At 36.5% G+C, this 23849-nt stretch overlaps 1 protein-coding gene across 3 annotated transcripts in view; it reads right to left on the bottom strand.

The window, feature by feature from the left end:
* The window catches only part of LOC136041910 (uncharacterized), a 43599-nt gene that overhangs the window by 1739 nt on the left and 18011 nt on the right, over nt 1-23849 (bottom strand). For 2 of the 3 annotated variants that reach the window (XM_065726708.1, XM_065726707.1), the window contains 5 exons: nt 18678-19357; nt 15063-15165; nt 9559-11452; nt 3133-3365; nt 1282-1371 (listed from right to left, as the gene is read on the bottom strand). In XM_065726708.1, the coding sequence (XP_065582780.1) occupies nt 1282-1371; nt 3133-3365; nt 9559-11452; nt 15063-15165; nt 18678-19357 (3000 nt within the window). The remainder of the gene's footprint in view (nt 1-1281; nt 1372-3132; nt 3366-9558; nt 11453-15062; nt 15166-18677; nt 19358-23849) is intronic. The other variant, XM_065726709.1, reaches the window with a different exon arrangement.

Here is a 23849-nt window from a genome sequence, read left to right as displayed (position 1 = left end):
CTAAGTTCTGACTTAATAAAAATATGAGACAGGTCTTACGTCCCAGATACGGTTCGACTCGGTGAGCACCACTTGCTTTTCTCACTAATATGTTATCCATTTAAATATTTGCCTTTGAAACGTAGAAGAATCAACTGGCGAATTATGTACTGATTCGTAAATTCAAAATATTGCTTTAACAAACTAAACATTTTCCCTTAAAACTTGAAACTGATGCTTCAATAGTTATATTTAGGCACAAAATTCTTGTTTATTTGAATAAATAGAATGAAAAGGAAAAATATTAACAAAAAAGTGTCGTTCTAGAATATTAAATAAAGTTAAAGCACAAATGTATACACAGATATTTATTGCTACAAAAGCATCTTCGGGTCCCGGCAAAAAACAAAACAAAAAGAACAAAAACTTACGGATAAGGTAAACACACAACAACAACCACAACACAACATAATAATAGCAATGGCAATAAAAAAACACAAATAATACCCATAGCACAACAAAATAATAATAAATACTAGCACAAAAATAATAATTATGATTACAATAAAAATACAAATAATATTAACAACTCACAAACCCACTAACCTCACAATTTTTCAAGAAATGTATATGTGCCAATGTGCACAAACATACACAGCTACATACATACTAACACATACACAGAGACACACACATACACATATATACACACATACACACACACATACACGCAAGCACACATGCACGCACAGACGCAAGCATACACAACCACACGCACACAAACACCCACCCACACACGCATACACCAACACACACACACAAACACAGACGCACAAACACACAAATACACATACACACGCATGCACATACACACACACACACACATACACGCACACGCACACGCGTGTGTGTGATGGATGCATGTGTGTTTGTGTGTGTGTTCGTGAGTGTGTGTAAGCGTGTGTGTCTGTGTGCATTTGTGCGTGTATGTGCATGTGTGTACGCGTGTGTTTGTGCGTGCGTTTGTGTGCGCGTGCGTTTTTGTGTGCGCACGTGTTTGTGCGTGTCTGTGTGTGTGCGTGAAGCGTGTGTGTGTGTGTGTGCGCGTGTGTACACACACACAGGAAATAATTAACATAAAGCAAAATAATCTGATCTTTAATTTCTACAAAAACTATTTCTTTCTTTGAATGTTTCACAATGCCAAAACCTCCTTCTAATTTCAAACGAATCATACTAAAGCAATCAAAGAACAAACTAGCAAGCAAAGAATCAAAGGGCAAACTATCAAGAAAACACTACCTTTTCTGATAAATGAAGAAATTGGTTTTCAAGTGGCTTAAGCCTCGTTATATTGTTAGTAGTTTCCTCTCCAATATCAATTAGGTAAACCTTTAAAAAAATGCTTCTATATTAATACAATTTTTTATACACTTTTGTCGCCTAGAACCAAACAATGCATGTGAATTTCCAAATAAGAGGAGGAAAGATAAATACAGAAATAATAGTAGACAACTTGACATTTCATGTGAGGAGGCAAGAACAGGAGTGCCTATTCCTACTCCAGCGCACGTCCCTGAAGTGCGTTAATTATTGATCATACATTTATTATTTTAATAGTTGTAAAGGAGAGCGACTTCCAAAACAGCTGCGTTCCAGTCACGAAATCCGTCCAATTGCGATTCCCTTGTCTAGAAGAGTGACTTCCCGTGAATACTAATAATTGCTATAAGAGATCTTGAGCGCGACTGCCTGTTATTATCAAATATTTGTTTGACAGTTATTCCCATCATTTATAACAACAAGTGAGCTGTAATAATATTGATACTCCATGATTATGTCGCCGTGATAACTTTTGCACGAAAGACAAACAAAAGAAGAAAGAAGTAAAGTAAGTGACAAGTCTGTTTAAAAAAAAAATGATTAGGTAATAGTCTACACAACAGAATAATTATAATTGACCTGTTATAAATAATAATAAATCTGTTACAATAATTGGTCCAGCTATAATAATAAAAAAATTTCAAGATACCTAAACATCTAGTTATTCACTTTGCCAGAATCCACCGCAATTGGTTTCTTGTGCTCCAGTGGCATTATAGTTTCATCTGTCTATAAAAAGGTCCTGCCTAATCTGTAAATGATTTATTTTTTCTTTTATTTAACGTCAAACTTGTAAATAGATAAGCGGAAACGGAAATAGCAACAAGTTGATTTGAAAGCCTTGCATCATCACTAATTTTTTTCCAATTATTACTTACTAACAATACATCTTTATATATTTTGCCAAAATCATCTTACAGATAGAAAAACTACGTTTCTAAGCTTCCATCGTTTCTAATTTCCTAAAAAAAAATTTGCAACTTCAATCTTTACTCTGGTTGAGAGCTGAACAGTGTTTAACTCAACATGTTAAGAAATGCCTACAAAATTGGCATAGTAGCCGCATTTAACTTTTATCTTATCCACGAATGCGACTATAATGCAACCCAGGCTTTAATTTGGTGGTAATTTTCTATATTTCTTACTCACATTGCTATTTTTGGCATCTTTAGGACTCTTTTTAAAAATTTGTGCCATTGAATGTTATCCGAGGTGTTTGATAGCATTCAACGTAAAAAAAACATCTGAGGTGTTATCTAAAGTGTTAGCACTGTACGAACATCATTGATATACATCAGAAAAAGTGCGACTCCTATGATACTAATCTGAGAAGCTCCGACGATTACTAGATGTTTTACGACACAAAAATACATTAAAGACTCTGAAGGGTGTGATTTTTCAGAAAACTCTGAAGAATTTTGAGCAGATGTTGCCTATAAATTCCATAAGCTTTGAGTTTCGTTAACAGGCTCTTATACCACACTCTATGGAACTACAAGCTACGAAATAATCGGGTTAATTATAAAGAGCAAAATATAAATAATAGTAGTACTTTGTTTCTTTTTACTTTAGCTTATATTATTGCAGTCTCTTCCCATGTCAAAATCAGGAAGTCTGAACAATCACGAATCTATTTTTAAACGAAAGAGCATTCGGCATTTAGAATCTACCGTCACATTTCTGATCAAAAATTCGCACACTGTAGCTTTACTACTGCTTTACTACTGCTTTATAAGTGTTTGATGTGCAGGAGACCAAAATGCGTCTTACCTGTGCAAAGTCTTTATCTATGTCAAGGACTTCTCCTCTGTACCATATTCCGTCATTTTCTTCCTGGCAGGCAACAAGTTTCCCGATTTCTGGAGGTCTTTCGAAGTCTCGGGCTTTGGTTGAGTAAAAATCTTGCATTTCTTCAAAATTGTCATTTTGTGATTTTGAGTCACCTTTCTTCAAAATTGAGATTTTGTGACATTGCGATTCTGCATCATCTTTATTTTCAGTACCTGAAAAACAATAGAATAGAATAGGTTTTATTTGCACAATCTCTCGTAGTCATAAAACTAAATGGCGCTTGTGCTTACAAAAAAGAAAAAAGGATTAAATCAAACGACAAAAAAATCAGAAGACAAATAGTTTAAAATCAACAATTGTTATACTTTGATACAAAGAAGGGGATGAATGAGTTGGAAAAACGATTTGTGCGTGAAGGAGGTGCTGCTAATCTGTCAAATTTCTTCAACCTAGTACTTCGATGTTTCACTAAAACTGGTGGTAGTATCGATCTGTATTTATCACTTCTGAGAAGATATTGGCCAAATTCAAGGATCAAACTGAGACGACGCTCTTGAAGAGAGGGAATTTGTAAAGTGGATAATGCTAACTTATATTCGGTAAAAGCATCGCACAATATTACTTTGACTGCTCTTTTTTGTATTGACTCAAGCTGGTCACTTAGGTAAATAGTGTTATTGACTTGTGGGCCCCATACGGGACATGCATACTCTAAAATTGGTCGAATGTAAGTAAGATAGGCTATCCTTAGTTGTGTCACTGAAAAACCAAATCGACGCATTAGTATAAGTGTCCGCATCGCACTATTTGCCTTTTTGATAATTGTATCGACATGGAGGCTGAAAGAGCAGTCGATGCTAAACTTGACACCAAGCACTACTGCCGAAGATTCACTAGGATAAGGAGGAGGAGGGCACACAAAGTCTCTCTTCAGGGGATTAAAGCGAAGGATTTTAGACTAACTTGGCTTGGCTCCTGCCACATCATATGTGGCGTAGAGAGCATAGCAACTGCGCTTCTCCAAGTGAACTGATCTGCTGCTATGAGGGGGGCCTCGACAGAAGCAATGTCAGCCATGTTGTGGAACTTCTGAAACCTGTCCTCCCATCTGGTCCAAGGTCCACCCCATGGGCGTGACCAACCATAGGATGTGGGTTCAAAGTCGTATGAAATTCTATCGGGGGCCGTCGAAGGTATCCGAAGGAGATGCCCAAATCATCTGAGAGTTCAACGGGCAATATGTGTTGGGAACGGAGCCTGGTTAGTAAAGGCAAGGAGCCTTTCATTGCTGTCAAATACATTACATCAGAGCCTCTCAAATCGACGGAATTGTTTCATCTGGCAGGCATCTATCGCGATCAAGATACAGGATTTTATGGGCCGTGTCTCAGGCGCATAGAGCGGCACTGAGTTCACAGATGAATTATATATGTGTCACTTCATGTGCCTAGAAATATAAGGCGATCTCCAGATTACACTGAGTCTTTTGATGATACAAGAAGCTTTCACAACTCGACTGAATAGTTTCGTGTCCACGGAGTCATCATTCGAAATCCCAGAACCAAGATAGGCGAAGTTAGCAACAGCTTCAACGTGGGCCCCACAAACTGTAATGAATTCCGAGAGCCTAACTGGGGCTTGCGGTTCGAATGCATTAATTTTTATTTTTTGCCAATTTACTTTAAGCCAAACTTTCGCAGCTTCTTCCAGCAGGACATTTAGAGCATCTATTAGCCGTTGCACGGAGTCGGTAACGAGCGTAAGGTCATCGGTAAAGTCAACATCGATCAGGACTGTATCTCCACATTAGAGGTCAAGGGGCAATCAATCGGTGTTCGAGTCACGACATGGTCTCTAACACAATTAAATAAATTCGGGGTGAAAGCTCACCCTCGTCGCACACCAGTTTTCTTTCAACAGCATTTTTTCTTTCAACAGCAATTACGTACGGAGAAATTGGTTGCATAAACTTTAGAGCGGGCTCATTTGATTGAAAACTGAAATCTCTAGTGCCCTTTTAAAAAGTCAAAGTGAATGGAGCGTAACCAGCTCTATTCAGGTTCCTTTTTTTCCAACCCAGCCCGAAAATAACTTAAAGCCATCCGATCAAGTTTTTGAAATAGATACTTCATTCAAAATAGTTAAAAAACTATGCAAATAATTCTACCTACGAAAACATGAGTCACGCAACCTCTGGGACAAGTATCGTAAATTATGCACGTTGCCTATTGTTTACTAATAGATTTTATAATGAAAAATGATGACATTTTTGGTCTATGGAAGTACGACTAGCTTGAAAGCTTCGAATACCTGTCTTTGGGCCAAGAAAACCATACACTCTATTGGGGATAGGGGTCTTAAAATAAGCCAGAGAACCCTCTGTTCTAAATTTGTCTTGTTTTGATTGAGATCTTGCGGATCTTTAAGGCCAAGATAACCAGCTTCCCAAAAGTTTAGCATAACTGAGTAGATCAAAATGTCCTATATGCACCCGATTTTTTTAATTATTTGTAATATCTTGGGAAAGGCCAAAGAGGTCGAGTTGAAACTTTGAGAGAGTATTCAAGGGTCAAGTGGACTTACAATTTCTACTTGGGGAGAAGGGTGGAGGTAAGTCAAAAGACAGCATGTGTATTCTAGTCTCCAAAATAGCATGTCTGCAATATCTCGGGAACTGCTGTGGGGACAGAATTGAAACCATCACGCACTTTTGGAGAAAGGAGGGGGGGGGGGAGCAAAGAAAGCTTAAACTAAGCTTTGGGGGGATGGAAGGGCTAATTAACTTTTGTCGACAGTCCATATACGAAAAGGTTTTTTGCACTATAAGTTCCCGCGAGACTTACAATGTATGTACGGTTAAGTAGCTATACAGATCAAAAAGGTACTACGAGCAGCAAGCTGGTTAATATGGCGAGATAAGCAGGATACTTATAGATTTTTATTTTTACAATTAAAATGTTTTATAATGTGATTCTATTAAATCTTATAGTAAAATATTCTAATTTTTTATGCCGACCTCCTTTGAAATTTTAGGCCATAAAGACCCCAATCAAAATTTTAGAACCAAGGGAAACTCGATCAGGAAATAAGTCTCATTCTTGATGCACTGATTCTTCATATCCTTTCTTTGTTTTATTTTTAAATAGCAAAATAGAACTCATCGAGCTCAAAACGCATTTATTTAAATAAACCAAAATTTAATACAATAACATTCCTTAAAAAAAAGACCGATTACTATTTGTCTTTATTTAAGGTTGCAACAGGATGGGAGTCAGGATGGCTTCAGTCAAACTTCAGAGGATTTTAGCTCAATTTAAACGAAATCCCAGTATCAAACCGTATCATAATATTAGGTAGTGCAAGCTAAAAAGGAACAAAACATTTGTTCATTCTAAAATCACACTCTACAGAAGACCAAAACTTATTTAGATTTTCAATCTATTTGAATAGTATTCTCTCAAAAGCCCATCCAGTACACACGGTAAAACTAAAATTTGTTGTAAAATTTCGCCAAAAATCTAAATAATAAGCAGAAATTGTAATTTTTAAGCAAAAAAATTCCCAAACATTCCTTTTATTAACCAATAAAAAATACTGTCAATTAAAAACAAACAGAAATTGATTTGAAGAAAAACTATTTTCCAAAAAAAGAAAAAAAATATTAAACCAAAGATGTGGAGAAATAAAGTTGTAGAGTAGTTTAAATTCAAAAATAGCCATTGTGGACTTTAAGGCTGCCATCGAATCGGTCAACCGTAATCGCTATCAATGAATAAATGAAAGCCAAAACAAGAAAAGCTTGTGTAAAAAAGCCGAATTCATAACAAACAGAAATTTCCACAAGCTGGAGTAGCCTTTTAACAACCAATGCATCACAATTTACTGAAAACAATATTTATTTGAACAGTGATTTTTATTTTTCATAACATCAACAACAACATAACAAAAAATTATATCTGAAGACTAATCAAAGTTTACAAGCAAATATGGCAAAAGTAAAAGTTACAAGCAAAAGCTTACAGCCTGTTCATTTCTTCCCTCTCAAAACTTCTAAACGTCTTGAACATCATTTACATTTCATTATAAACGATATATATATTTGAAACTTTTTTCTAGGGTTAAAACACCAGCAAGAATAACAGCAAAGTTCCCATAATAGCCAAGATTACTGCAAAGAGCTATGAAAAAATGGACTGACTATTGAACATGTAATGATATTGATGCCTGTAAGTTTCGGCAATTTTGGTTTTATCAACGTTATAAAAGAGTAAATGTTTAAAATATATTTTGACAAACAACTTTAAGTAAGGAGCTACTCGAATCAATAGCAACCGAAACTCTAAAAATCAGAATTTTAATATCAATATATACATCAAAAGAATTGGCTTATTATGCTGATTCTAAATATATAAGATTCATTAAGTTTAGTGTTACCCAGGCTACGAACCAGAAAACAATTTCCTGAGATTTGAAAAGGTGGAAAGACACCGGAAAACCCAAGGAACCTTAATGAAAATCACACCGTCAGATTCAGCATATCAGAGAATCCTACTGTAGAGGTTTCAAGCTACCATCTGCAAAAATGTGGAATTTAGTATTTTATGGCCAGAAGAAAAATCAGAAATGTGTGTTTAATTGTTTTACTTTTTCCCAGGGGTGCTCGTACCAAACCATTAGTCATAGAATATCGGGAGATGGCTCAATCAAACAGAAAGTAAAAGTTCTAAGGCCTTTTTTAAGTTACCGAAAACATTGAAAGGCAACTAGCCTCCCTCCCATGCCCCATTTTCCGCCACAGTCGTGCAATCAAATAATTGAAAGGTCCAATAACTATGCCTTTGGAGATAACCCAACCTTCTTCAGACACTGAGAAAAGGTATATAGGTTATGAGATTTGCCTATCGTTTATTTAGACAAACAGTATTCGTTATTAGAAAGTATAAAAAAAATTTACGGGTGGGGGGGGGGAGGTTTCGGGGGTTAACTTTCCCGAGAAAATTTTACACTAGGAAAATCTGTCAAGTTCCTGAACGAAATTCTTTTTATTTGTCTTAATTTCTCTTTGCCGACTCAATCTTACATGTGGAGCTGTTAAGGGTAATTTTTAACCCATTGCAAAGGGTAAGATGTTAACGAACAGAATTTATTGCGTATATGACGGAAATTTCCCCTCCTAAATACCTCGCTCTTTATGCTAAAGTTTAACTCTGTGTCCCGATTCTTAAAAAAACGACTCTTGAAGCACAAGAACCGTTTAATTAGAGCAAAAAGAATCTTTCTTTGTTAGCTAATTATTGAGGAAGAGACCCCCCTCATATACATAATAATTTCGGTTTGTTTCAAGTTTTAATGCTGCTGCCATTTGCTTACTTTCAGTTGAAAAAAAAAAAAAAATCAGTTGAAAGACTCTTTCAGTTGAAAGACTTTCAGTCTTTATTCAATTTTCAGTAAAGCGCAATGATGCTCTGTGCTATAAAAAGGTTTAGAAGACGGTAATCACACTCCTGTTTGTGGTAATTTCCGTTCTTTTCAATTTAGAAATGGTTTAAAGCTGTTAGACATTGATTTTTCATTGTTTAAAGCTCAAATGATAATCTAACTTTTAGTGACTTTAAAGAAGCGACAGTTCCACTCTTATTTGTGGCAACTTCTGCTCTCTCGTTTTATCGCCGCTCTTTACTTTTCTTTAATTAACTTGTTTTTAATCATATAAAATTGAAAGTCTTCCTTTCAAAAAACCTGGTCTGAAGGTGTTACTTTTATTTTGAAGGCAAGACGCACATCCTATGTAAATACGTTGGATAGCTTCTAATAAAATAGCTTCTAATCTAATAAATTATCGCCGCTCTTTACTTTTCTTTAATTAACTTGTTTTTAATCATATAAAATTGAAAGTCTTCCTTTCAAAAAACCTGGTCTGAAGGTGTTACTTTTATTTTGAAGGCAAGACGCACATCCTATGTAAATACGTTGGATAGCTTCTAATAAAATAGGAATAAGAAGCAAAGAATGTTGAGCGTAAAAATACAAAAATTGAAAATGGATTCAATTAAAATTGTTCATGCTAATAAAGCAAGTGACAATTAAAAGACAGAAAGCACTTCTTTTATATTTTTCAGCTCACAATACGCACAGATCTAATGCATCCAAAATATAGAAGGGGGAGAGGGCATTAGTGTATATTTTCATGGGGTAAGGATGGAGACATCAAAAACAATTTCTACGGTGGACATAGGTTTTGAAAAAAGAAGAAGAAAAGATACAATTTAGAACCCAAATTTTCAAGTAGGGCCCTTAGGATCAATAAGAGAGATGGGATGTATTCCCCTCCCCCTCTCCCATCCATCCTTGTTCTAACATATGTTGAACCAGAACCTTAAGATATACTTTAGTAAAGCCAAGTACCTTTGTCTTCCATTCTGCATATAGTTGTATCCGGTTTGACAATTCCTTCATTGGCACCCAAATTTGATCTTCGGTTAGAATTTGACAACACCATGTTTTTCTTGCTTTGACCGGGATTTACACAGGTATTTCCCGCTGTCTTATGGATGGCATCCTGATTTTGAGAGCTTGTACTAAACTTGTTTGGGTTCCTCCTGACTTCTAAGATTTTCCTTGTTTCAAAGGTCTGAACACACGACTCTTTACAATCTTCTTTCGAATTATCACTTTGAACTGGATACATCTGCCCCTGAGGTACTCTCATGCCGTAGTCTGGGACTGATGAGAAAGACGAGTTACCTTGGACACAATTTCCAAAGAAAGTAATTAGCGGCTCCGGGTTATGTATGGTATCAACCTGTCGAGGGTTAGAATGTTGGTTCTGATAAAAAGGACCTAGCACCCCTGGTGATTGCAATGGCGGATGAGGGAAAAAATAACGGATCTGAGGTGGGTGCATCGAATAGACGATATTTTGAGGATAAGCGTTAGTATTATTAAAGCGTAAAGGCATAGGACTGGGCATATAAGGGTACCCCAGTGGATACTGAACAGGCCCTAGGCTTTGAGATAAAGTGCTTCCAGCTCTAGGAGGTACTTGTTTTGGATTAGCGGGCAGGTTATAAAGAACAGGAAGAAGAAAGTACCTAGGAGGAGGAGTGGAAATTGTGAGGCCGTTTTTTAACGGAAACCGCTCATTGGAATCCGGAGGAAAGCTGACCAACGGGGCTGATGTCTCAGACATATTAGGAAAACATGGAGGGTGGTCAATGTGCATCTGTGATAGACTCTCTTTTGACAAATAATCAACATCCGGTACTTCAAATAGCTGTGATTGGGGTGTTGGCAAATTTACTTCATGGACTTTTTCTGGGATTACTTTGTTTGACCAGCCAGTTACTTTGTTAGCCAGCTTTGTTAGATTAGCCAAATCTTTGTTAGACCAGCTACTTCCAGAAAAAACAGAGTTTTTACATGAATCGGTTTTTACGTGCAATGCATTGAAGGATCCCTCTTTTATAGCATTTAAGACCGCAGGAGCATTGTGACTTTTTTTGGAACCTGCAGCAGGGGAGTTCAATTGCTCTGTAACCTTCTTTCTTTGGCCTAGCACTGTCTGAAGGACTTTTCCAGATGGAAGACTTTCGTTGTGGATGTCTTTATCATTATATAGAGGCACGTCATGGATAGAATTTTTAAACGAATGGACTTCTGGAGTAGGAAAGTGAACATCTGGCCAAGCTACAGAGGACTTTGAATCCTGTGTGGCTGTTCCTTCTTTCTTCTGTAGTAATTGGGAAATTTTTTCTGGTAAAAGCCGCTCATTTGATGAAGGCGTGACATCGCTAAGGTTTTCATCAAGCTGGACTATCCCCCGTGAGCAGTAACTATCTGGTTTAGCAACTGGCTCGATTTCCGGTCCTTTAAAATCATGTTCCAGTGCTTCAACTGCCTTTTGAGTAACATTTACATTCAAATGATGGTTCAAAGAAAAACTATCATCATTTCCCAAATCTGAAGGCATTTTAGGATAGGACTGAATATCACAAGAAAAATCTGCTGACTTTCTTTTAGACTTTGATTTGTTTTCTAAAGGGAAATTCGCAGTTTTTTTATTTGACTGAGATGCTTCTTCAGTTTCAACAGCAAATCTTGTCTCAACTAAATATTGACCGATATCATAAGATCCTTTTCTTGGTTCAATGTCAAGTTTCCATAGTTTAACACTGTAAATCAATTCACTATTATCTAATTTCACCCCCATAAATACAGCCACTAGTAGACCTGGAGCTTCAACAGCGTATCGGAAGTACAAACAGGCATATTTGCTCCATTCTCCATCTACGGGCTTGAGCTGAAAGAAAAAAGAATGTAAATAAAATACGTTTAAACAAACATATATGTTGTTCATTATTAAAATACTGTTGACTCTCTTCAACGACATAAACCGTAGACCTTCATATCTGCATTCTTTACCTACACAGTAGACTTATATCTACACTGCAGACATAAAGATTAGATCTTTGTATTAATATCTACATATAAAAACTGAAGGGTCTGTCTCGGTGATTTGAAGCTAAACTAGTGAAACCGGAAGCTTAAAAATATCTCCAGATAATACTAAAGCCACGAGAATACATATCTATATAATTAAATAAACTGGAAATATTATATTAAAAAAAAAACATTTACATAAATGGCACTGTACAAATATTTTCATGCATTTAAGCTATATACATAAAAAAAAAAAAAAACAATTGCATGAAAATCTTCACGTATTTAATCTTCTTTTATGTAATTTAGTGAGGGAATACAACAGAGAGACAAAAGCCCGAGCACTGCAAGGGCTGCCCGAAAGCCAGCCCAAGAGGAGCAAGTTCTACGTGCTCCGGCATAAGGCCCGAGTTTCATCTTAAGTCCTGCAAAAGCCACTTTGATGGCAGCTGCACAGATATTTTCATTTTCATAAGCTATTTTCATGTATATTTGTGTCATTATATACGAGGACAATTTATAAAGTTTCCGACTCAAAAAGGACACAATAAATTTTTCTTTAAATTTATTTTTACTTCCTTACAAACTTCATGTAAATCTACACACATCTCCCAGCTATGCTCCAACCTATCTAAACCATCCAAAACGTATTCGATGTCTTTTAGATAGTCTAGATATTGACCTACTCATTAGCCGAAAGTCTTTTTCTTCCAAGCATAATTTTTAGACCTAAGGAACACAAAGAATTTGGTGAATAACGAGGGAGATCAAACAGTCCAAACCGTGATTAGAGGATTTTAGCCATGGCAACTACTGAGGTGCGAGAAAGCACATTGTCTCAGCAAAATATATGTTTTTTTGTTCTGCGAGCCAATTCTCTCCATAGTCTGTTATTTCAGCTGTATTTGGTTTCGGGCGTATAATACTGCATTCAAGTTCCGTCTACAACCATGAATCGGGACAAAAACTCTAATTAAATCTATACCGCCTAAACTGCGCCAATAGAATCTTGTTCACTTGAATGCCTTTTTGAGGGTGACCAAAGACAGCATCTAACGCAGAAAAAAATCTATACTTTTTAATGCCTGAATTCTAATTCAATACGGTGACAAAACTTCCATTCAGCACATTCATAAACTCTGGAATCTCTCTCAATTCAATTAGTTTATCTTTTCGCACCGTTGCACCTACATTATTGATACTTCAGTTTTGAACGTCCAGTGGTGGCAGTTTGGAACATCCCAGACGTTCATCGTCGCCTAAAGCGTTACTAAAACGATTGAACTCAGCCTCCCAAAACTTCACGGCAGTAAATGCAAGCCCTCGCATGTGGTATTAGACTCACGTTTTATTTCCGTTTTTTATTTCAGTTATTTACTTACTTTACTAAGTTACCTTTTATTTACTTGCGTTTTTTTTCCATTTCCGCTTTTTATTTGCATATTAACTTTCAAAAACAAACGTCTAATACGGCTTGATACTTGTTTTTTTTTTTTATCACACAAATGCTCACATGGACTCAACAAAACGGTTATAAAACAGAAACTGGATGTCCTGAATTATGACAATTTTCAGCGAGTACCTGTCAAATGTTAAGAATCCAGGTTCTATAGCTTTTTGACGAGCACTGTCATCTTCACGTTAAGGTCACAAACTTTGAATACCCTCCATTCGCTATGATTTGGCACTGGGGCACTTGGTCTTGGAAAAAAATATTCTTTGCTTTAATCAACCCTTTAGCCCTCATAAAGTTGTCATCATGATGTAAAATATCCTGTTTCTTATTTCTTTTTTAGTCCATAATTTTTAGGTTCTTATAATCTATTTCCCTTTCCCGTTTATACAGCTATTCTGTTCATTGGTATCTCCTATCTAGACGCTACTATCTAAAAATTTCCGAGATTTTCAAAAGTTTCAGACCGATCAGAGACAAAGGCAACCCATCCCTCCCAACCACCAAAAGTTACAACTTGCAAGAGGAAGTCTTTGGGAAGAAGTGCGAGATGCTTTTCAAGTATCCACCCTTTCCTTTTTCAAAGGGCAGACCTTTGATAATCTTTAAAGAGGTTACCAGCACAAATAAGGAAAATCAAAATATCTTTGACCCTGGGAACACACTGGCAAAAAAAAAAACAATTCAATCATCCCGGCCGTTGTTGATTTATAACGTCTTTTTTTTTACATAAGTTTGATTTGATCGTGCAAGGTCAAAACACTGATATGTCCATGATACTCAGCTTTTTCTGTTGGATATGCCTTACAAAATATCACCGGCTCCCCCTCCCCCGCACAAATTTGAAGCACCTATGATTGAAACAACATACCCCATAAAGATATACACTTGTTAGACTTGTTACACATGTTACTTGTTTTGTTCTTTTTGCATACAAGTTGTTGAATATACCTGGTATATTTTTTTGATTTCAGAACCCTATACTGATTCTCATAATTCAATGACCATTCTTTAAATTTTTCACATTTTTAGCTTTATTTGTTTATTTTATTCTTGAACCAACGCAAACACACTTGACTATATATATATATATACCCAACAGCTAGTATATATATATATATATATATATATATATATATATATATATATATATATATATATATATATATATATATATATATATATATATATATATATATATATATATATATATATATATATATATATTGTTTGGCCAAGGTAAACCGTAAAAACAAATTGTACAAAATTTAAAATCATCTATCCCTATTCTATTTACTTAAACTTGGTTCCTCCTACGTATGGAGACGTATAAGATAGCAATAATAGGCCTCCACATCAGGTGATCTTCAGCGAAAGTTCATAGTCCATTGAGGGGTGACCAGAGCTGTCTCGAGGCATAGACAATCATGTTCCATTGTCAACCCCTCTTCCGTCGGCCTGCACGAACCAATCACTAGATGATTTTTAGGAGTCACCCTCGGCCTACCCAAGATTACCCTCTGACCAAAACGGTCAGATGACCGTTTGGTTATACTTGGGCACTTGGTGGTAGTTCTGATCTGACTGTCAGTTATTAAATCAGCCCAACTGCTCGCGAGTGTTCTTCGTAGAAAACAATTTTTGTGCCAAACAGACATAACAATCACTTGCTTCTTCTATTTCGATGTCACAAACATATTATTAGTGTAGTTACGGCACAGTTTGATATCGACTTCGTCTTGTTACCATTTATCTTTTAGCCTATTGGGGAGGCTTCTGGCATCAACTCCTCATTATTAAGTTGCACATTCTCTCTAAAGTGAGCCAAATATCTCGAGATTTTGGAAGAGGGGCTATGACCTATCCCCACTGTAACAAAATTTCACACAAACCTAAAAAATATTTTTTTATATCCTGAAGATCCAATGGTCCACTGAACCCAAAAATCTCTTTCTAATCAGTCGTCTCTCAAAGAGAGGAGCAGCAACTTTTTGAATCAGTAGAAAGCAAAACTTACTTGGTGCAATCTGCAGCACACGACACCAGTCTTGGAACGTATACCTTGACTAGAATTTTTCATTTGGATCGGATTGTGGACAGATGATGCATCTATTGACTTCCTATAAGATATAAAAATACATTAAATAATCCACTTTAAAACAGCCTTCTTAAGTGGAAGTTAATAATTCCCTCTGCTTTAATCCCTTTGATCCGTCATCATAATCTGGGCTTTTTTAAGATGGACTTCGACCCATCTAAATAGCTTCAAAATTGCTTCTTTCCATCAGAATGAAAATTAGTAGATAACAGTGATTGAAAATAGACAGTAATAAGAAAATCGTATATATCCTAAATTTAATTAATAACCATCGTTGACCTTCAAAGCTAATTTCTTAGAGTGTGCATTTTTCAGTAAGTGGCCTAGAACCGAGTCTTATAAGAGTTGGATGCGGTTTGCATTGGAAGCTTTCGGTAATATTATAAAACTTTTTTTTCTTAACTTTTTTTAAAGTTACTTAGCCAGTATTTTTACCCATACATTTCAAAGGAGCTGATTTACAAGGAAGAAGCAGTGACGAATATAACGTACTTAAAACTGAAACTATAAGCAACACTAAATTAATTGCTACAATTTTTTCTACGTCAAGACGTTTTAACCATAAACAAGTTGCCGCTCCAAGCATTCTTCAATATGCCAGAGTTATTGCTGCTTCATCGAAGATAAAATATAAACTTTAAACTAAAAATTTAACTTAGCCAACTGATTTTCTATATTTTTCGAAGTAACGAATAACAAAACTAAATCCTTTGCTACAAATAAACAGATATAAAAACAAGAGCTAAGAGCTCATATGGCACTTGTGACGAGGCGAGAAGAGCTAAGAGCCAAGAGATCATATGGTATGAGCTCTAACAAAATTCTAGGAATCAATAGATTGATTTAAAAAGGAAAATAAGAGGCTTAATGCCGGTCAAGATTTAAAATAAGAGCTCTGAGTCACAAAGTCTTTCTAAATATCAAAATTCATTAAGATCCGATCACCCACTCGTAAGTTATAAATACCTAATTTTTTCTAATTTTTCCTCTCCCTTTTGCCCCCCAGATGGTCGAATCTGGGAAAACGACTTTATCAAGTCAAATTGTGCAGCTCCCTGACACGCCTACCAATTTTCATCGCCCTAGCACGTCCAGAAGCACCGAACTCGCCAAATCACTGAACCCCTCCCCCCAACTCCCCCAAGGAGAGCGAATCCAGTACGATTCTGTCAATCATGTATCAAGGACATTTGTGTGTTTTTCCAAGATTTCCCCCTCCAAATCCCCACAATGTCAAAAGATCTGGTCGGGATTTGAAATAAGAGCTCTGAGACATGGATTCCTTCTAAAAATCAAATTTCATTACGATCCGATCATCTATTCGTAAGATATAAATACTCCAATTTTCAAGTTTTCCAAGAATTCCGGTTCCCCACTCCAACTCCCCCGAATGTCACAGGATCTGGTCGGAATTTGAAATTAGAACTTTAAAGCACAAGATCCTTCTAAATATCAAATTTCATTAAGATCTGGTCACCCTTTCGTAAGTTACAAATACCTCAATTTTCAAAATTAACCCCCCCCCCCAATTCCACCAAAGAGAGCAGATCCGGTCCAGTTATGTCAGTCACGTATCTTAGACAGGTTTCTATTCTTCCCATCCAGTTTCATCCTGATCTCACCGCTTTAAGTATTTTCTAAGATTTCCGGTCCCCCCCCCCAATCCGATCACTCCTTCGTAAGTTAAAAATACGTCATTTTTCTTATTTTTCAGAATTACACCCCCCCCCCGCAATTGAGCGGATCCGTTCCAATTATGTAAATCACGTATGCAAGACTTCTGCTTATTTTTCCCACCAAGTTTCATCCCAATCCCTCCAATCTAAGCGTTTCCCATCATTTTAGGTCTCCTCATCCCAAACTTCCCCCAATGTCACCAGATCCGGTCAGGATTTAAAATAAGAGCTTTGAGACACGATATCCTTCTAAAAATAAAATTTCATGGAGATCCAATCACCCGTTCGTAAGTTAAATATACCTCATTTTTTCTAATTTTTCAGAATTAACCCCCCCCCAACTACCCCAAAGAGAGCAGATCCGTTCTGGTTATGTCAATCATGTATCTAGGACTCGTGTTTTTTTTCCACCAAGTTTCATCCCGATCCCTCCACTCTAAGTGTTTTCCAATTTTTAGGTTTCTCTCTCCCAACTCCCCCCCCCAATGTCACCAGATCCGGTCGGGTTTAAAATAAGAGCTATGAGCCACGATATCCTTCTAAATATCAAATTTCATTGAGATCCGATCACCCGTTCGTAAGTTAAAAATACCTCATTTTTTTTTATTTTTCAGAAATACCCCCCCCCCCCAACTACCCAAAAGAGAGCGAATCCGTTCCGTTTATGTCAATCATCTATCTAGGACTCGTGTCTATTTTTCCCACCATGTTTCATCCCGATCCCTCCACTCTAAGTGTTTTCCAAGTTTTAGGTTTCCCCCTCCCAACTCCCCGCCCCCATCACCAGATCCGGTCGGGATTTAAAATAAGAGCTCTAAGACACGATATCCTTCTAAACATCATATTTAATTGAGATCCGATCACCCGTTCGTAAGTTGAAAATACCTCATTTTTCTAATTTTTAAGAATTACTCCCCCCCTCCAACTACCCAAAGAGAGTAAATCTGTTCCGATTATGTCAATCATGCATCTGGGACTTGCGCTTATTTTTCCCATCAAGTTTCATACCGATCCCTCTACTCTAAGTGTTTTCCAAGATTTTAGGTTTCCCCCCTCCAACTCCCCCCAATGTCATCAGACCCAGTCAGGATTTAAAATAAGAGCTCCGAGACACAATATCATTCCAAACATCAAATTTCATTAAGATCCAATCACCCGCTGATAAGTTAAAAATACTTCATTTTTTCTATTTTTTCCGAATTAACCGGCCCCTACTCCCCCCCCCCCCCCCAGATGGTCAAATCGGGAAAACGACTATTTCTAATTTAATCTGGTCCGGTCCCTGATACGCTTGCCAAATTTCATCGTCCTAGCTTACCTGGAAGTGCCTAAAGTAGCAAAACCGGGACCGACAGACAGACCGACAGACCGACAGAATTGGCGACTGCTATATGTCACTTGGTTAATACCAAGTGCCATAAAAAAGAATTGCTGAAAATTTGAACAGTGCTTAATTTTTATTTTACATATACATAATACATATAAAATGCACTTTTCTAGCCTTTTAAGAGGTTTGAGGGGTGGCAAGATTCCCCTTATTTGTGATAAGTTATGGTTTAAGTTTAGCTGCATTGCTGAACAAGGTTTTAATAAAAATCGTCTAAGACAAAGAGACAAAAAAGACAAAGAAACGGTATGCACCGAGTGTCAGTACATCTTGCGGTGGAATTGATAATTTTAGCAGGAGTTATTTTTGGTGAAGTTTTATTACTGGGGGAGTTTCTGCATACCAATCAAAGCATTCACCCCAGCGTCAACACTAAGATTAATTTGCTTTAAAAAACTACAGTTCCTTGGTGAAACAAAACAGGCACAGAATTAAATAAATAAATCGAATGAGAAAAGCGCATCCAATTACCTTTGTTCACTCAGGTTGTGTTCATTACTGGCAAAACTTAGGTAGAACTTTTCTGGTGTTCGAACCTCTTCCACAACAACTCTGAAAGTTTTTCCAACGTAAGAGTCAGTTGCAATTATTTTCTTCGCAATTAACGTATCTTTATTACTATTTTTTGAGCCAAAGCCTTTTGTAGAAGCAGAGAAAAATTTGTCACCATTTTGAATGTTTAAATCTGAACCGTTGGCAGCTGCAATGGGAGAGGACACAGCTGTCTTTTGCTGAGTTTCTTGTATAGAGAGAGGATGTTGCCTAGATCTTGAAATCATACCATCGACAAGCATGGATTCATGCAAATCTTGATTTCCTGAACGTAAACTCTGGTCCACGCTAAATGAAGAACTTTGTAATTCTATTTCAGCAGGTCTAGGAATAGACAAACTCGACTTCAGATCCATTTCGCTGTTTGTAGAAGGTTCCACCTGCTCATCCCTCTTAGAGCAGTTTTCCAAGGGAGTCACAGAAATGGCGGCGGTTTGCCGCAGGACTTGAAATAAATGGGACCCACAAATCAAGTTATAACTTTCTGTTAGCTTGCAGTGACTTGACTTACATAACGAATCTACTTCAGGCAACATGTTTAAAAAAGACAATGGATCTTTTCCTGACGTAGACAGAATTGAACACACATATCCTTCACACTGAAAGAAACGAACAATCAAGAAATTTTTCTTAACCATATGGAACAGAGTGAGAGGAAGATAGAGAGAGATAGAGAGAAAAACGGAAATACATTAAGGGAGAGAGGACAAGAGGAATGCTTCGTCTTGAATCTGAATATCTTTTCTTTTTAACATTCCTCCCCCAAAATTGTTTCAAAGCTTCAGAACAATTATAAAAAAGGGGCATTTAGTACTCTGAAGAACGTTTCTTCGTGATGAGTAAATTTTATATTTTGGATATTTCTCACCATATCTGGGACCCTTTTCTCTTTTAGCAAAAATGTAGGCATACTGTACAAACTTACAGCATGTCTTAATCTAGATATTGGATACAACATAGAAAACTCTTCTATTTGTAATGTCTTTAACTCGTCTAGAACTGTCTAATTCAGTTTGCTTGAGGTTGAAGGTCTCCACAAATCCTTTTATTTTTACTTATTTATTTTTTTTTATATACATTGTATCAACGTATTTTTATATTATTTTGCTTTCTGTAAAAAACTGTTCTGGAATAGGTCCAAAAACATCTAGACTAAAATTCGAATTTTTTTTTCTCACCTGAAATTAAATTTTGCACTGTCCTTGCATGTCCATCTTATTTTATTCTGAAAAAATGTGCCCCTAATATTTATCTAGATTAGATTTTTTCCAGACTAAAACAGAGAATTACAATGATACAACATTTTAAACACATATAATGAACTTTCTGTTGGGGTAAAATTTGTAATCAATATTTTAAATATTGATTACAAAATTTGTAATCAATTGAACGCGGAAAATTCAAAATTAAAGATTTACACTGGAATTTTTTATTGTTTATACAAGTGGAATATGTGGCATCTTTAATCTATCCATTAAATTCGGAATTGTATGAAGAGCTGGTTTAGCATGCCAGCCACTCCAGTGGGAAAGGCAGGCAAGTCTAGCAGCCCCAACCCCAGGGGTGCAATTGGGGACCCTCCAGGTACAGTCTTTTTATTGTGTGCTTGATGCTTGATGCCTACATCTCTGCTTAGCCGTAAAATCACCCTTCGATAACTGCTCGTGCCAGCCAGAAGATCCCTTGTCTTTGCTGTTCTTTTCTTTTTGGCTTTTTTGGCATGTAGCTTGATTAGCCTAGTTCAGCTGGAGTTCACTTTAGCCTACATCATGGGTGATATCTCAAAAAAGAGCTATAGACCTCCTAGTACCAGAGAGATGAGATCAGACTGCTCCATCTAGTTTAGTGGTGCTGAATCTATTAATGAGCAGATTGCTATGCTCACCTCACATATTAACACTCTAAAGAACAAGCAGAAGCTGATTGCAGATTCACTAAATGATCAAACTCTTACAACTACAATGGCAGAAGTTGTAAGTCAAGCACTGTCTTCTGAGGTTGATCCTTTGGTTGAGGCCTCTGTTAAAAAACTTACCCCTAGTCATGAACCTGCTGCTTTTGATGCCGACAGTATAGAAATCATCAAACAAGAGGTATACACTAGCCTGAAAATGGATATTGATGTGCTTGTTGAAAAATCACTCAAACAACATGACCTGAGGATGTCAAAGCTTGAATCATCCCTGAAATTGCTTGACTCAGGTTAGTCACAGCTGCAAAATTCTCTGAAACCAATTCAATCCAATGTTGATCGTCTGAGTGATCAGTTTGACCAAATGAAACTATTTGGTTTAAAAGAAGACCCTTATCCAGAAGCTTCTGAAAGCAAATTCCTTGGATTTTGCAGTACTAGATTTCCTGGTATTCCTGTGACCCAAAATGATATAGTTTCTGCTAGAAGGATTGGTAAACAAGGCTCAGGTTTGAAACCTCGCCCACTTGTTGTGGAATTTTGTAGTCCTAGAATTCAGCAGCTCACTCTTAGAGAAAAGAAATGTTTGCAAGGTAGTGGTGTCTTTATTTCTAGGTCACTCATAAAGTCTAGACTTCAGCTACTTAATTATACTAAATCAAAGCTTGGGAAGAGGTCTACATGGCCTTGTGGAGGAGAAATACTCACAAAGCTTTCTGATGGTAAAGTGATTACTGTCAAAGAGGCATCTCAAGTTGATGCTCTCTATCAGTTAACTACAGCTCATCTCAGTCCATCCAAGCCCCTCCCAGGACTGAAATAAACCATTTCTTTTTTTCAGCTCTGTTTTGTAAATTTATTTATGATCTAATAGTTTTTCTTATGTTTGCAGTTGCATAATGTTTGCATTTATGTCGTTTTACATTATTCATTTAAGTGGATTGCAAAAACCATTGATACCTCTTTCCTCCTGTTGCTCCTTTATTGTTTTGTCTTTTTTTTTCTTTTCTTTTTTTTTGCCTTTGTCCCTATACTTGTTTGTTATTATTTTTATTCCCTTTGAACCTAGCAGTTTATTATTGTTCTTTGTTCTTGCAGTTGTTTTCTCCATTGTTGCCTATAAGTTTTACCTTTCAACCCACCCTCTCTTGATTCAGCCTGCTTGCATGGATATTGTGTTCATTTGCAAAGTTATTGTATATATTTGTCATGTGTAGCATATATGGGTGATTTCTCCTTTCTTTTGAATTCTTCTATTCTCAATTCAGTTATATTTGATCAACCAAGTACTGCTGGTAAACAAGAGGCACATACTTTTGACCCTCTCCTAGAATCTATGGTTAGTTCTAGCTGCAATTACCACACCACCATTGATTATTGTGATAACATTATGCCCTCACTATCTTCAAATAGTTGCTTTAATGTATTCTGTTTGAATGTGCGTGGAATAAGAGAAAAGTGGGACAGTCTTAAATCGTATTTGTGGTCTAATAATTCTTGCCCTTTTGATGTCATAGGCTTGACAGAAACATGGTTATCTGATGGTGATAATTTTACAGCTTTTGATATGGATGGTTATATTGCTATTCATGTCCCTAGAATGGTAACAAAGTGTTCTGTGGGTATTTATTTGTTTATAAAATCTAATATTGAATTTTGTAGAAGATCTGACCTTGAATCCTTGTTTACATCAGTGGTGTCTAATAGTAGGACAGTTTATTCTCTTGTCATTGATCTGAAAAGCCAGTTTGCATGTGATATTGTTTGTTTGTTTTATAAGCCCCCTCCTTTTCCAACACATCTGTTCTGTGATTTGCTTGATCAGCTTTCTGGTGTGGGGACTTACTCTAAAAAACGGATTTGTGTTTTTGGGAGACTTTAATTGCAATATGTTAAATGTTGGATAAATGATGAATGTGACCATCTTTTTGATGTATTTTCTTCTTCAGGGCTACTTCCTTCAATTTTTTTTTCCTTCTCATGTTGACCCTTCAAGAAATTCTGCCACTTTAATAGATAATATTTTCACTTCTCATTCTCCTAATTTGAAGTTCTCTTCTGGTCTTGTTTTCACTGATCTTTCTGATCACTTTCCTATTTATCTATCACTATCTGTGCCTAAAACAGAGATTACTGTGGATGAGAAAGGCAAGTCTTCTTTTAGAACTTTTACAGATAAAGAAATTTCTAATTTAATACATGGTCTTCAGAGTAATGATTGGTCTAGTATTCTTGAAGCTAATGATGCTGATTGTGCAACTAGATTATTTTTGTGTCGTATGGGAACTCTGTAGGATAAGCACTTTCGTCTTAGAAAGAAGCCAAGGAATTTTACACCCAAATGCCCATGGATGTCTAGAGGTCTGATCAATGCAACCCATATGAAGGCGTCTTTGTTCAAGGCCGCATGTAAAAGTAAGACACAGGATGACTTTTGAAGTATAAACATTACAAAAATGTGCTCACTTCTTCAGTTCGTTTATCAAAAAAGCTGTATTCTTCCCGTCGAATTAATAAGTGTAAGGGGAATTTGCGCAAGGTTTGGACTGTAATTAATGAAGCTCTCTCTCGCAAGAAACTCAAACATTCTTTCCCAAGTCTTTATAGGAAAGCTGATGGATCTGTTGTGGACAAAAAATCCTTAGCGAGTGCCTTCAATTCGTATTTCACCACACTTCCTTTAGTTCTAATTCCACCCCCGAGTAGAAAGTTGTTTTCCCTTGACAGAGAAGTCTTTTTTCTTTCCCCATGTAATACTACTGAGATTTCTAGTATTATTTCTCAACTTTCAAGCAGTCGTTCAGTTGATAGTTTTAGTTTGAGTAATAATGTCAATAAAAAAATCAGTCAGTTTGTTCCTCATCCGATTTCACACATAACTAACCTCTCTCTTTCTATGGTATTTTCCCTCATTCATTTAAAGTTGCTACTGTTGTACCTTTGCACAAAAAAAGGTGATTCGTCTCTAATTTCGAACTACAGACCTATTTCTCTTCTTCCCGTCATCTCAAAGGTTGTTGAAAAAGTGGTGTATCGTCGACTCTCTTCAATTGTATTTAGTACTAATTCGACTGCTGGAAATTCTCTCATCACTAACCATCAGTATGGTTTTCGTCCCTCATTCTCTCCCTTGTATGCACTTTCTGATGCAACAGAGTTTGTGCGTGTTAATCTGGACA

Source organism: Artemia franciscana, unplaced genomic scaffold (assembly GCF_032884065.1).
Source record: "Artemia franciscana unplaced genomic scaffold, ASM3288406v1 PGA_scaffold_49, whole genome shotgun sequence".
NCBI classification, from domain to species: Eukaryota; Metazoa; Arthropoda; class Branchiopoda; order Anostraca; family Artemiidae; genus Artemia; species Artemia franciscana.
The sequence above is the reverse complement of the archived record's forward strand: the minus strand, read 5'-3'. Positions and strand labels throughout refer to the sequence as shown.